General features: G+C 41.3%; 2 protein-coding genes across 12 annotated transcripts in view; both read left to right on the top strand.

The window, feature by feature from the left end:
* DSN1 (DSN1 component of MIS12 kinetochore complex) overlaps window positions 1-12,912 on the top strand; it is a 28,251-nt gene extending 15,339 nt beyond the window's left edge. For 2 of the 6 annotated variants that reach the window (XM_023724855.1, XM_023724862.1), the window contains 3 exons: window positions 7,075-7,219; window positions 8,298-8,385; window positions 12,349-12,912. In XM_023724855.1, coding sequence (XP_023580623.1) covers window positions 7,075-7,219; window positions 8,298-8,385; window positions 12,349-12,473 — 358 coding nt within the window. In that variant the 3' untranslated portion in view covers window positions 12,474-12,912. Of the gene's footprint in view, window positions 1-7,074; window positions 7,220-8,297; window positions 8,386-8,965; window positions 10,130-10,658 lie in introns of those variants that run through there. The other 4 variants (XR_002822874.1, XR_002822875.1, XR_002822876.1 and 1 more) reach the window with 4 other exon arrangements.
* A 1,534-nt stretch (window positions 12,913-14,446) lies between these two features.
* NDRG3 (NDRG family member 3) overlaps window positions 14,447-15,732 on the top strand; it is a 78,144-nt gene continuing 76,858 nt past the window's right edge. For all 6 annotated transcript variants that reach the window (XM_023724888.1, XM_023724897.1, XM_023724882.1 and 3 more), the window contains exon 1: window positions 14,447-14,503. The gene's annotated coding sequence lies outside the window, so the exon portion shown is untranslated. The remainder of the gene's footprint in view (window positions 14,504-15,732) is intronic.

Raw genomic sequence — 15,732 nt, forward strand, 5'->3', positions numbered from 1 at the left:
TGATCAGATGTGTTGTAGCCAAAAATTTTTTCCCAGTCTGTAGGTTGTCTTTTGACTCTTTTGGTGAAGTCTTTGGATGAGCATAAGTGTTTGGTTTTTAGGAGCTCCCACTTATCTAGTTTCTCTTCTGGTGTTTGTGCATTGTTACTTACGAGCTGTGTTCTGTTTATGCCATGTTTTAGGGCTCCTAGTGTTGTCCCTATTTTTTCTTCCATGATCTTTATCATTTTCGATTTTGTATTTAAGTCTTTGATCCATTTTGAGTTAGCTTTTGTACATGGTGTGAGGTATGGGTCTTGTTTCAGATTTTTGCAGGTGGGTATCGAGTTATGCCAGCACCATTTGTCAAAGAGACTGTCTTTTCCCCAATTAACGGACTTTGGGCCTTTTTCAAATATCAGCTGCTCATAGGTGGATGAATTTACTCTCGATTCTCAATTCAATTCCCTTGGTCTATATGCTGTTTTGACTACTGTGGTGGTATAATAGGTTCTAAAATCAGGTAGTGTGAGGCCTCCCACTTTGTTCTTCTTCAGTAATGCTTTACTTATTCAAGGCCTCTTCCCTTTCTATATGAAGTTGGTGATTTGTTTCTCCATCTCATTAAAAAATGCTATTGGAATTTGGATCAAGATTGCGTTGTATCTGTAGATCGCTTTGGGTAGAATTGACATTTTCACAATGTTGCGTCTTCTTATCCATGAGCAAGGTATGTTTTTCCACTTATGCAGGTCTCTTGGTTTCTTGCAGTAGTGTCTTGTAGTTTTCATCATATAGGTCTTTTATATCTCTGGTTAGATTTATTCCTAAGTATTTTATCTTCTTGGGGGCTATTGTAAATGGTATTGATTTGGTGATTTCCTGTTGGAAGTCCTTTTTGTTGGTGTAGAGGAATCCAACTGATTTTTGTGTGTTTATCTTGTATCCTGAAACTTTGCTGAAATCTTCTATTAATTTCAGTAGTTTTCTTGTGGATTCTTTGGGGTTTTCTGTGTATAAGATCATATTACCTGCAAATAGAGATACTTTGACTTCTTCCTTACCAACTTGTATGCCCTTTATATCTTTTTCTAGCCTAATTGTTCTGGCTAGGAGCTCCGGCACAATGTTGAATAAGAGTGGTGATAAAAGGGCATCCTTGTCTGGTTCCTGTTCTCAAGGGGAATGCTTTCAGACTGTCTTCATTTAGGATGATGTTGGCTGTTGGCTTTGTATAAATGCCCTTAATTATGTTGAGGAATTTCCCTTCTATTCCTGTTTTGCTGAGAGTTTTTATCATGAATGGTTATTGGACTTTGTTAAATGCCTTTCCTGCATCAATTGATAAGATCATGTGGCTCTTGTCTCTTGTTTTATTTTTGTGATGGATTACGTTGATTGTTTTTCTAATGTTGAAGCATCCCTGCATACCTGGTATAAATTCCACTTGATCATGGTGAATTATTTTTTCGATACGTTGTTGAATTCTGTTGGCTAGGATTTTGTTGAGGATTTTTGTGTCAATGTTCATGAGGGATACTGGTCTATAATTTTCTTTTTTTGTGGTGTCTTTACCTGGTTTTGGTATCAGGGTTATACTGGCTTCATATAATGATTTTGGGAGTATTCCATCCTTTTTGTTTAGGTAATTTTTTTAAAGTATGCAGTACTCACTGGTAATATTCTTTATTTTATGAGCCAGTGTTATTTAGCTAAAACTCGGGGTAGTTTCGGTTCAGAGTTTATGGAGTATCTGAGGGCAATAGTCTCACAGAGTCTCAATTGGTCCAGTAAGTCTGGACTTTTTAAGAATTTGAGTTCCGTTCCACATTTTTCTCCCCTTCTACTAGGATCCATCTATTGTGGTCCTGCTCAGAACGGTCATGGTGGTAGACAGACACCATTTAGTTCTTCTGGTCTCAGGGTAGATGCTGTTGACTCTTCTTGATGGTAGTGAGATCCCCCTCAACCTCCGTGGAATTGACTCTTTAAAAGCCTACTCCTCCCACCAAGACCACGAACTGACCAATTTCTCGGTAGGCCACAGTCATCTAATTTGCTTAGTAAACTCTCCAGTCCCTGCAATGGTTTTACGCAAGTTATTTGCATAGTAAACTGTCCAGTCCCTTTCAAGATTATGGCCTAGCAAATCATCTTGGCAGAACTACAAACCTAGAGCCAGAAAGGCCCTATATAAAGAGAAACCTGTTGCATTGCAGTCATTGTTGGTTTTCATAAACTCTCCATCGTTTTCATTTATTTTAGATAATTGAGATGGGTGAGCCAGCATTTTTTTTTAAGAATATTTATTAAAGTTATACATTTTTTAAAAAACTTAGTTCAAGTTTTTGAATTTTGCTTGTAAATTCTTATTCTGTATATTAAGTCTGTCAAGTTTTAGCAATTACTTTTTTTTACTGTGGTAGAAATATATACGACTGAAATTTGCCATCCTAACCTTTTTTACATGTACAATTCATTGACACTACAGTAATTACATTCATTCACCATGTTGTGCAACCATCACTACCACTCTGTTTCCAAGTTTTTCATTACCCTTAACAAAGACTCAGTGCCCCTTTCCCTACCTCCTATTCACTCCTGATAACCACTAATAAACTTGATGTCTGTGCATTTGCGTTCTCTAGATATTTCAGATAAGTGAGATCATACAATATTTGTTCATTTGTGTCTGACTTCTTTCGCTCAGCATAATGTTTTCAAGGGCCATGCATGCGTACCAAAATTTCTTCTCTCTTTATGTATGGTTAAATACTATTCCATTGTATGGATATATACCACATTTTATCCATTAATATGTTGATGGACATGTGGTTTGTTTTTACCGTTTGGCTATTGTGAATAATGTTGCGGTGAATACTGGTGTACAAATATCTGTTTGTGTTCCTGTTTTCAAGTCTTTTGGGTATATACCTAGGATTGGAATTGCTGGGTCCTATGGTACGTCTACATTCAACCTTTTGATGAACTGCCAAACTCTTCCACAGTGGCTGCACCATTTTACAATCTTACCAACAATGGATAAGGGTTCCGATTTTTCCACATCCTTGGCAACACTTGTAGTATTTCAACACTTGTAGTATTTCAAAATACTTCTAGTATTTTTCTGATAATAGCCATCTTAGTGGGTGTGAAGTGGTATAGTGTCTCATGGTAGTTTTGATTTGCATTTCTCTAATGACTAATGACATTGAGTATCTTTTCATGTGCTTGCTGGTTATTTGTATATCTTCTTTGGTGAAATGTTTGTTCAACTCCTTTGCCCATTTTTTGATTAGAGTGTTTGTCTTTTTGTTGTTCAGTTGTAGGTGTTCTTTATATACTTTGCATATTAAACCCTTATCACATGTATACTTCCCAAATAGTTTCTCCCATTCTGTAGATTGTCTCTTCACTTTGTTGATAAAGTCCTTTGATCCATAAAAGCTTTTCATTTTTATGAAGTCAGATTTACCTATATTGTCTTTTGTTGCTTGTGCTTTTGGCCTCATATCTAAGAACCCATTGTTGAACCTAGGTCATCAAGCATTACCCTTATGTTTTATTCTAAGAGTGCAGAAGGTGAACATGCTTGGCTGCTATCTGAAAGGTTGGAGGTTTGAGTCCACTCCAAGGCGCATTGGAAGAAAGGCTTGGAGATCGACCAAAAATCAGCCATTGAAAACCCTACAGAAGCACAGTTCTACTTTGGCACACGTGGGATTGCTATAAGTCATAATTGACTTGGAGGAACTAGTTTGGCTTTTTTTTTTTTTTTTTTTCCCTTTAAGAGTTTTATTCTTACATTTAGGTCGTTGATCCATTTTGAGTTAATTTTCGTATATGGTGTGAGGTATGCATCTTGCTTCATTCTTTTGCATGTGGAGATTCAGTTGTCCCAACACCATTTATTGAAGAGACTATTCTTTCCCCATTGAATGGACTTATCACCCTTGTCGAAAATCAGTTGACCATAGATATATGGGTTTATTTCTTTACTCTGTTCTATTCCATTGGCCTGTATGTCCATCATTATACCAGTACCAGACTGTTTTTATTACTGTAGCTGTGTAAGTACATTTTGAATCGAGAGGTATGAGACCTACTTTCTTCTTCTTTTTCAAGGTTGGTTTGATTATCTGGGGCCTCTTGCAATTCCGTATAAATTTGTTGATTGTAGTTTCCGTTTTTGCAAAGAAGGCTGTTGGAAGTTTGATAGGGATTGGATTGCATCAGATTGTTTTGGGTAGTATTGATGTTTCAATATTAAGTCTTCCAGTCTATTAACACAGAATGTCCCTCCGTTTATTTAGGTCTTCTTTAGTTTCTTTCAGCAATGTTGTATAGTTTTAGTGTACAAGTCTTTCACCTCCCTGGTTAGATTTATTCCTAGGTATTTTATTTTAGATTCTTTTGTAAATAGAATTGTTTTCTTAGTTTCTTTTTCAGATTGCTCATTGCTGGCGTATAGAAACCCACCTGATTTTTGTGTGTTTATACCCTGCAACTTTGCTGAATTTATATATTAACTCTAGTAGCTTTCTTGTGGATTCTTTGTGGTTTTCTGTGTATAGGATCATGTCATCTGTGAAAAGGGCTAGTTTTACCTCTTCCTTCCCGATTTGGATATCTTTATTTCTTTTTCTTTCAAAGTGCCCTGTCTAGGACTTCGTCATGGATCGAATTGTGTCCCCCAAAAATTTGAGTCAACTTGGCTAGGCTGTGATTCCTAGTATTGTGTGTATGTCCACCTTTTTGTAATCTGATATGATTACCCTATGTGTTGTAAATCCTAAATCATAGAGGTTAATGAGGCAGGATTAGACGCAGTTATATTAATGAGACAGGACTCAATCTACAAGGTTACTGTCATGGATTAAATTATGTATCTAGGTCAATTGGCATAACAAAGTTTATTAGGAAAATGTTCTGCATCCCACTTTGGTGAGTGGCATCTGGGGTCTTAAAAGCTAGCGGTGAGCAGCCATCTAAGATGCATCAATTGGTCCCAGCCCACCTGGCGTAAAGGAGAATGAAGAACACCATAGACACGAGGAAAGTATTAGCCTAAGAGACAGAAAGGGCCACGTAAACCAGAGACGTCATCAGCCTGAGACCAGAAGAAGTAGGTGGTGCCCGGCTACCACCAAAGACTGTCCTGACTGGGAACACAACAGAGAGTCCCTGATGAGCAGGAGAAAAGACGGGTGCAGAACTCGAACTCAAATTCTATTAAAAAGACCAGACTTGATGGTTTGATTGAGACTGGAGGGACCCTGGAATACATGGCCCCCAGACTCTCTGTCAGCCCAAAACCAAAACCATTCCTGAGGCCAACTCTTCAGACAAAGATTAGACTTGACTATGGGACATAAAATGATACTCATGAAGAGTGTGCTTTTTAGCTCAAGTAGATACATGAGACTAAATAGGCAGCTCCTGTCCAGAGGTGAGATGAGAAGGCAGAGAGGGTCAGGAGCTGGTTGAATGGACATGGGAAATCTGGGGAAGAAAGGAGGAGTGTGCTGTCACAGTATAGGGAGAGCAACAAGGGTCACATAACAATGCATGTATAAAGTTTTGTATGAGAGACTAACTTGAATTGTAAACTTTTCACTTAAAGCACAACAATTAAAAAAAAAAAAAATTATGTCCCCCCCAAAACAAATGTCTGTATCAGTTTGGCTGGGCCATGATTTCCAGTTTTGTGTGGTTGTCCTCCATTTTGTGATTGTAATTTTATGTTAAAGAGGATTAGGGTGGGATTGTAACAGCCATACCCAAGTCACATCCCTGATCTTATGTAAAGGGAGTTTCCCTGGTGTGTGGCCCGCATAACGTTTTATCTCTTAAGAGAAAAAGGAAACGGAAGTGAGCAGAGAGTTGGGGACCTCATATCACCAAGAAAGCCATGCTAGGAGCAGAGTGCGTCCTTTGAATCCAGGGTCTCCGTAGAGAGAAGCTCCTAGTCTGGGGGAACATTGATGAGAAGGCCAACAGAGAGAGAAAACCTTCCCCTGGAGCTGATGCCCTGAATTTGGACTTTTAGCCTACTTTACTACGAAGAAATAAACTTTTCTTTGTTAAAGCCATCCAGTTGGGGTATTTCTGTAATAGCAGTACTAGATGACTAAGATAATTAGGTTGTATTTGGAGTCAGTCTCTTTGGAGATATAAAAGAGAAAATCGAGCAGCCAGGAGAGGGACCTCCTACCACCAAGAATGAAGAACCAGGAGGCGACCATGTCCTCTGGACCTGGGGTCCCTGCGTGAGAAGCTCCTAGTCCAGGGGAAGATTGATGACAAGGACCTTCCCTCAGAGCCGACAGAAAGTTTTTCCCTAGAGCTGGCACCCTGAATTCAGACTTCTAGCCTCCTAGACTGTGAGAGAATAAATTTCTCTTTGCTAAAGCCATCCACTTGTGATATTTCTGTTACAGCAGTACTAGATAACTAAGACAGACTTCCAGTATGGTATTGAATAGCTATAGTGAGAGTGGGCTTCCTTGTCTTATTCCTGCTCTTAAGAGGAAAGCTCTTAGTCTTTTCATCATTGAATGTTATGTTAGCCAGCTTTATTTTTTCATTAAAGATTATAGACACTGACTTCAAGATATCAAGCCTTGGCTTCATTTTACCCCAAATAAAGTCTTTTTTGTACAAGGACCATACTGTTAGGTGGAGTCATCTGGTCTGAATTTCAAGTGACCAGGATTTCCTGGAGTCCAATGGTGTAAAAACATTAATGCTGGCCAATCATTTCAGAACCTTTTATTAATAAGAGAGCCTGTACTTACAGTGGAGCCCGGGTGGTGCAGTGGTTAGGAGCTCAGCTGCTAACCAAAAGATGGGTAATTCGAATCCACCAGCCTTTCCTTGGAAACCCTGTGGGGCAGTTCTACTCTGTCTTCTAGGGTCGCTATGTGTTGGAATCGACTTGACAGCAGGGAGTTGGTATACCTACAGTAGAATGAAAGAATATTGATTCAAATTAATAAAACCTTATAGGAGGTGTTTGCCAAGATAGTCTTTGGTCTGCCTTCCCCAGAAAATGATTATAAATTCCTTGATAGCTCTTTGTTTTGTTTTTAAAAGGTCAGCTGAAGGCAGAATTATTGAAGTTGAAGTGGAACCTACAACATATCTTGGGTCTTCCCAGAGTGAAGTTCTAAATACAAAACCAGACTACCAGAAAATATTACAGAACCAAGAAAAGGTCTTTGACTGTATGGAGTTGGTGGTGAGTTGGCTTATATTTATTTGGTTGAATTATTTAGCTTTACTACTTTGTCATCCTGGGGGAAATATGAAAAGACAATAAAAAATAACAAGTGAACATATGGTGGTAAGTACTAATAAAGCAGGGTAAGGGAAGTAGAGAGTACAGGGAGACCGTCAGATTGCTATTTTATAGTTACTGAAGGCCTCTCTAAGGTGACATTTTAACAGACTTGAAAGAAATGAGGGAGTGAGCCATAAGGACATTTGGGGCAGTAGTGTTGTGTCAGTCTAAGTATCAACAGGAAGCAGATGGCACTTGAAATAGGATAAATCGAGGAGAGTTTATTTATGAGGGACTATGTATAAAAGTGTGCCCTGTGTTTTGCAAATGTTTAAGCTCTTAGCTATTAACCGAAAGGTTGGTGGTTCGAATCCACCCATAGGGACCTCGAAAGAGAAGGCCTGGTGATCTGCTTCCGAAAGTTCACAGCCATGAAAACCCTGTGCACCACAGTTCTAACTCTGCACCCATGGGGCTGCCATGAGTCTGAATCAACTCGACGGCAACTTTTTTTTTTAATGTATAAAATGTGAGTGTTGGGAAGCTACAAGAATTTGTGAAGTAATTTGTGACTTAGAAGCAGCTGAGCTTTTACTACCTCTGGACCCAAAGGAACAACTGGGAGAGCAGTTACAGTGGCACCTGGAGGGAGAAAGTCACATAGTCAGCTGCTTTGAGAGAACGATGACTTTCGGTTGGGGGACAGAGCCAACTCAAAATGACCCTTCCAGGAGCAATCCTGGATAACAAATACCCTGACTTTGTTCAGTTCCCTCCTATTTGGGCTCCTTGTTGACCAAAGCCAACCAGAAGCCAGAGGACTTGGGGTCCTGTTGTTAGAGGTCATATGGATCTGGAGATGGAGAAGAGTAGAGTGTGGATCTGGAGGAGCAAGCAGAAAATGTTGGGCATAAGCATTCCAATTTGAAAGAATAGCAAACAGAAAGCTCTCGAGGCAGGAGCTTGCCTGGCGTGTTTGAGAAACATCAAAGAAGCCAGTGACCCCTTACAGCTCACAACTATCTGTTGTCTGCAGATGGATGAACTGCAAGGATCAGTGAAGCAGCTGCATGCCTTTATGGATGAAAGTACCGAGTGTCTCCAGAAGGTGTCAGTACAGCTTGGTAAGCATGCCTCTTTAGGAAATGATAGCATGGGGCTGTTACATGTCCGGTAGCCAGCTCTTCAGACACAAACTGGTCTTCAAAGCATATGGTCCAGAGGGTAACGACTGTATCAGGCGATCCCTCCCCCCGACACACGCACATAATAACTAGTATGTTGTAGATACTCATAGTCGATGGGAAATTTCCAGATACAAATTTCACAGAAGCACGCTGGGCTGATAATTAAATGCCCATGAACTGTGTTGTTTTGGTAAATCCAGGTCTTAAGAAATATCTGTTGCCTTTTTTCTTTTTATTTTTCAAGACTCAAATGACAATGACATTACTTCTCTGTAGCTTTTCCTAACCTAAATTAATTGCTGTACACACCTGAATTTTCTTATTTATCGCAACCTGTTGTATCTATTATAGTTGCGACTGGCTTTCCTACCAGGCTGCCATCTCCTTGAGGGCAGAGATTCTCTTATTTGTCATTGTTGTGTACTTCACTGTCTGGCACGTGACCACACAGTAAGTTTTCAATAAATGTTATATGAATTCAGTTGAAATTTTATTTTTTGGCTCCCTTCCTCTGCAGGGAAGAGAAGCATGCAACAAATAGATCCCTCACCAGCTCGAAAACTGCTCAAGCTTCGGCTACGAAATCCGCCTACCACACATTGCTCTGGATCTTGTCAGTGACTTTATGCAGCTTTTCTGCCATAAGCACTCAAGATGAGAGGAATGGGAAGAGTGTCCCAGCACAAGGTGACTGCCTGGCATTCTGAGTTGGTGATCTCTGATAGTCTGGCGGCTCTTTTGCCTTTGAAGGTGACTAAGTGACTGTAAAGCACTTTGATTTTTTTCTAAGAGTGCCAGAATTTATGCATCCAGGAGAACGTCGTTACCCTCAAAGGTAGTAGTTTCCATGGAAGCATAGACGCTTTTTCCATTAATGTACAAAATGCTTGAAACTTCTTTTTTAGAATGACCTTCAGAACCAGTGGTGCATTCAGACCAGTGGTCAGAAATCGTCAACCTCTGAAGATGTTTTACAGTTTTTGAAACAGTCCAGTCATTTGAGACCAAGTCCCGTGAAACATTTTTGGGGCCAGATTGGGTTCTGCTTGTAAAGGCAGGAGACCAGTTTTCTTGTGTGGCTCTGAAGATGATTTTAGGTAGAAGAGTTTTGAGCGTTATTTATGTCATTGGGATGTGTATATCACTTCACAAGGTGTCCAAATTGAAGGAAATATCACTCTGTCTGCCCTGATGTCTGTAGTGACATGAAGGGGCTAAGTTCTCTTTTTGATTGTTGTCTATGCTTGTTAATAGTTTGCATTCTAAAATTGCATATAATTAAAAAGCTTGCTGTTTTCTTTGTGAATATTTTGAGTGCATAAAAAAGTAAGTGACAAGGATGATTTAGCAGAAGGTAGAATTCTCTGCCAAGATGCTGAAGTAAACAGTAGTGTGCAGATAGTCCTCAGCATTAATTACCAATAAAACACCAACTAATTTATTGTTAATGTTTCTTATTCTCTGATCCCCTTGGTGGGATAGAACTCATTTCATTTAAAATACCCAGTTGTAATCTTAAGTCTTAAACCTTGGTCCAAGCACCAATTTGTGAAAGATGATGTCTCCTTTCTTTGACCTACATTCATTTTTTTTTTCCCTTTTATTTTGTTGCGTTGTAGTTGAGAATATACACAGCAAAACATAACATCAGTTCAACAGTTTCTACATTTACCATCTAGTGACATTGATTAAATTCTTCAAGTTGTGTAACCATTCTCACCCTCCTTTTCTGAGCTGTTCCTCCCCCATTTAACATAAATTCACTGTCCCTAAGATTCCTGTCTAATCTTTCAAGTTGCTGTTGTCAATTTGATCCCATATAGATAGTTCTTAAAAGAGCATAATGCTCGAGGCAGACTTTTTTTTACTAGTTAAGCTAAACTATTGTTTGGTTTTAAGAAGACTTCAGGGCATATTATTGGTTTAAGGTTTAAAGATTATCTCAGGGCAATAGTTTCAGGGGTTCGTCCAACCATTATGGCTCCATGGTGTCTGGGGTCCATGAAAATTTGAAATTCTGTTCTGTATTTTCCCCTTTTTGATCAGAATTCTTCTATGGAATCTTTGATCAAAATGTTTACTGATGGTAGCTGGGCACCATCCAGTATCTCTGGTCTCAAAGCAAAGGAGGCAGTTTTTCATGGAGGCAATTCACCACATTATTCCATATCCTCCTCCTGTTGCTTACTCTCCTTCTTCCTCTGTTCCAGGCGAAAAGAGACCAGTTGTTGTGTCTTGGATGGCTGCTTGCAAGCTTTAAGACCTCAGGCAGTATGCAACGAACCTACATTCATTCCTTATTCATCTACAAAACTGCCTACCACATGTTGCTCTGGATCTTGTCAGTGACCTTAGGCAGCTTTTCTGTAACAAGGCACTCAAGGTGCTTCATTCATATATTTACTGAGACCCTGTTACAGGTACAGCTTTAGGAACTGGAGAGAGATCAAAGAACAAAAACATATATGGGACCTCCCCTCATGGAGCTCATAGTCTAGTGGGAACTCAGGGAACAAGAAGAGAAAACTCTAGAAATGATGTTTTAGCTGATTTGGGAAGGATGAAGGAGCTAGATGGGGCAAGTATTTCAGGCAAAAGTTGCAGAATTTTCAAAGACCTTAGGAGAGAGGGAGAGCGGAACATTCTGGGTCACAAAAAACACAAGCAAAGCAGGAGTGCAGAGCACCAGTGGAAGAGTGACCTGAGACAAAGACAAATCAAGACATCGTTAGAAGATTTTAAGAGGAAGAGAGATATGATCAGAACTTTATTTTTTAAAAGATCATTCTAGTCACGGTGTGAAGAATAGATTGAAGCAAGCAAGATATGGATGTGGGAGACCAGTTAAGACTATATAGTAGTCTGCCTGAGAAATGATGGTTTATGCTAAGTGTTGGCAGTACATGAATGAGGACTGCCTGTATTGCTCATTGTGCCTGGAACGTAGTAGACATGTAATCTATTTGTTAAAAGCCTAGCTCTGCCGTTGACTAATTGACCAAGAAAAGTTACCTCTTAAACCTATAAAACTGGGAGAATGTTAGAACCTATATCACAAGGATGTTATAAGGATTAGATTAAATAATACAGTAATAAGTTTAGAACAGTGGTATCAATATGATGGGGAGTAGGGAAGGGTGTTTAAGACTTGAGCAACTGAATGGATGATAAACAAATCAAGATGTAAATGCCAGTAGTTCAGTTTAGAAGTCAAGTAGACTTGGATATACAGGTGGAAAGCTGGGTAGAAAAATCTGGACTAGAGATAAAAATTTTGGAATTACGAATGTCTAGTTATTGAAGCCTTGGGGATGAATGAGATTGTCCAGAGAATAGTACAAGAAAAAGCCCCAAGAAAAGCCAACATTTAAGAATCAAAGGAGTAGTGTTAATAGCGTACTCTTGGAAACAGTGGTATAATGGAATGCGTGTAGATTTTAGAATGAATCTTCATCTCTTATTCTCAGTTTCCTCATCTGTAAAATGAGGATTGATTATCTCTCTCCAAAGGTGGTTGTACCTTTCTCCATTTTATTTATATCGTACTGAATTATAAAAATTTATTCAAGCTCAAGGAGAAGTGTGTTTTCGTGTCTTCGACAGCTAAGCAGGATAAAGCATAGAGAAATAACAACACTTATTAAGCTCTAAATGTTTTACATGCATACTGTTATTCTTACTACAACCTTATGAGATAAATTCTGTTTTTTTCTCCTGATAGATGAGAAACTCAGGCATGGAAAGGCTTAATAACCTAACCAACAACCTACAGATAGTGGAGGGTGAATCAGAACCAGTTTGGCACTCAGTAAATATTTGTTAATGAATGAACCTAAATCATGTAATAAGGGGCTGTGCTCAATTAATGTTAGTTTTTCCCTCTTCCCAAATTCGGTTCAGGAATTGTGATTGAGGCTGAATCTACAAAGATGAATAACACATCTGTCTTGAGACCAGAAGAACTAGATGGTGCCCGTCTACCACTAAGGACCATTCTGATCAGGGCCACAGTAGATGGATCCTGATAAAAGGGGAGAAAAATGTGGAACAGAACTCAAATTCTCAAAAAGTCCAGACTTACTGAACTGGGTGAGACTGGAGGACTCTCTGAGACTATCAACCTGAGATACTTCATAAACCTAGAACCAAAGCTACCTCGTGAGGTCACCTTTTGGCAAAATAAGAGATTGGCTCATAAAATAAAGAATTTTACCAGTGAGTTCTGCACACCTTTGAAAAATCACCTATATGAGACAAAATGGTAACAATTACTCTAAAGCAAAAATGAAAGGATAAGGGGACGGGGAAACTGGATTACTGGAAGCAAAAATCCAGAGTGGAATTGTCATGGTTTGACTTACGTCCCCCCAAAAATGTGTATACCAATTTGACTGGGCCATAATTCCCAGAATTGTGTGGTTGGCCTCCATTTTGTGATTGTAATTTTATGTTAAAGACGATTAGGGTAGGATTGTAACACCCCCCTACCCAGGTCATGTCCCTGATCCAATGTAAAGGGAGTTTGCCTGGAGTGTGGCGTGCACCACCTTTTACCTTACAAGAGATGAAAGGGAAGAAAGCAGAGTATTGGGGACCTTATACCACCAAGAAAGCAGTGCCAGGAACAGAGCGTGTCCTTTGGACCCGGGGTCCCTGTGTGGAGAAGCTCCTAGTCCAGGGGAAAATTGATGAGAAGGCTGACAGAAAGCCTTTCCCTGGAGCTGACGCCCTGAATTTGGATTGTTAGCTTACTTTACTCTGAAGAAATAAATTTCTCTGTTAAAGCCATCCACTCGTGGTATTTCTGTTGTAGCAGCACTAGATGACCAAGACAGGAATTAATGTGGAAAATGTAACCAATGTCCGTGAACAATTTGTGTAGTAATTGTTAAACGGGAGCCTAATTTGCTGTGTAAACTGTCACTGAAAACACAATAAAATACTATTTTATACAGTTGCTGCCTTATAGATGTTTGGTAATATTTGTTCCATTTGCCCTGCTATAGTTAAGAGAATACCTTTTCATCAGTAATAAATGTCCCCCCGCCCTCCCTCCCCGCCCTTGGCGGTCAGTGGATTCCAACTCATAGCTACCCTATAGGACAGAGTAGAACTGCTCCATAGTGTTTCCAAAGAGTGGCTGGTGGATTTGAACTGATGACCTTTTGGTTAGCGGCCAGTGCTCTTAACCACTGCACTACCAAAAAATAACCAACTCCTTTGCTGTCCAGTGATTCCAGCTCACAGCGACTCTATAGGGCAGAGTATAACTGCCCCATAGGGTTTCCAAGGAGCGGCTGGTGGATTCCAAGTGCTGAGCGGTAGCTCTTAACCATTGTGCCATCAGGGTTCTGCTGCGCCACCAGAGCTTCTTAATCAGTAGTACTTAATATTAAAGAACTACTAGGCTAACTAAAAAATTCTTTAGAAGTTATGTTCTGTGCATTTTGGTATTATTTAAATTGTTTAAGCTTAATGTGTGCATTCTGGGGAAAAAAAAATTTATGTTGCACTCTTAATAAAGTAGATAGTGTGGCTGGCAGCTGTAATAGATGTTTTAATGGAGAACTGGGAATTAGGAGACCTGAGTCTTGGGTTCTAGTTGTATTCATTCACTAAAAATTTATTAATTAGTTTCAACACGCCGGACGCCGTTGTAACACTGTGTGACCTTGGGTGTATCACTGGCCCTCTCTGGGCGTATGTAAGAAGAGGATGCCATGCCTTGAAGGGTTCTTAGAGGATTCTTAAGAACGTGACTCGGGGAAAGGGGAAGAAGTCGTCGGGCACTCAATGCCCCCTCCCGGCAGCTCTAGTTTGTGATTCTTCTCTGGCGGCTCCGCAACAAGAAAAACTACATCCAAAATGGCGCCGAGGGTCCCTCCCTGATCGGCCACCATTTTCTCGGTAGTTTCCGAGGCGGGACGGCGCAGCACGCCTGCGCGGCTCCGACATCCTCAGTGCGCCTGCGCGGCTGCAGCACCTCCCCGCCAAGTCCCCCCACCCCCAGCTGTGGCTGCTGCTGCTGCACTGACGGCGGTTGCCGGTGCCTCAGGTGAGTGAGCGCCTCAGCCCGGCCCGCGGGGGGCGCGCGGCGCTGCATGCGGGGGCTTCGTTCCCCTTCTCGCTCCGCACTTCATCTCCGCGGCGCAGCAGTGCTCGGGGGCCCGTGCTGCCGGCCTCCGGGTATCCCCAGCGCATTCCACCTCGCCCGCCGGACCCCGGTCAGCCCGGCCGCGGCCGTTCCCCTTGCCAGGGCTCAGGGGTTCCGCGCTGAACCCGCCGTCTATAGCGTGCGGGAGGTGGGGGTCGACCCTTCCGGCGCCCGGCACCCGAGGTCGCAGGGACCCACCGCAGGAGCCTCTTGTTTCCCGCGCCTGCCCTGCACGCGGCGGAGCTCGGTGGGCCTAGGGACCGGGCATTCATCCACTCCGCCTGCCCCGGAGCCAGGGGTCTTGGAAGATGGGCCGTGAGCTGGCTTTGCACCCTTGTAGTTCCGGAGCAGCAAAGAACACCCTCTGGCGGGGCCCCACAGCAGCCCTGCAAGAGGGCTTCTTAGCCACACTTAACAATTGAGGAAACTGAGGCACAGAGAGGTGAAGTGCCGTGCCCAAGGTCACGCGACTGATAAGTGACAGAGTCAGCCCTCGAATGCAGGATCTTCAGGCCAGTGTAGTTGGACTTTGATCTTGTACCTTTTAAAAAATCTGAAATAACTCATGCTTGTCATCTCTGGAGTTGCTTCTCAAACGTCATAAAAGTGGGCTGTGAAAACAGTATTTTCTGTTGTTAGAGTCCACTTGAGGCGTTACTGTGATAACAGTAGTAGGAATGATAATAAGAGCTAACGTTTATCAAATGCTTGCTGTGTGCCAGGGATCTTGCTAAGCGTTTCATTGATTATCTTAATACCTCAGCTATCCTCAATCCACTGTTAACATCCTTCCTTTTCATGCAGCCTTTTTCCTGCAGAGCTGGCCTCCCTGTCACAGGTAGAGTATGAGCCTCAATTTAGGAGACAAGGAAGCTCTTCTTGGTGGCTTACTGGCAGAACAGGGCTTAGTAAGAGTAGTCTGCCTGCATCCAGATTCTACCCCCCACCAAGTCTGGCCCCACAGAGGATATAATTAGCCTTCTTTTTGTGGCTGCCAGGAGAACAGTACTGGGCTAGTTGGGCTGGCTGGACTTGGAGGTGACAGAGCAGATTTGGCTAGCACTCACCTTATTCTGGAGCTTTCTGGCACTGCTTCAACACTAGGTTTGAACATTTCAGTATTTAAGTAA

This window comes from Trichechus manatus, unplaced genomic scaffold (assembly GCF_000243295.1).
Source record: "Trichechus manatus latirostris isolate Lorelei unplaced genomic scaffold, TriManLat1.0 scaffold00008, whole genome shotgun sequence".
NCBI classification, from domain to species: Eukaryota; Metazoa; Chordata; class Mammalia; order Sirenia; family Trichechidae; genus Trichechus; species Trichechus manatus.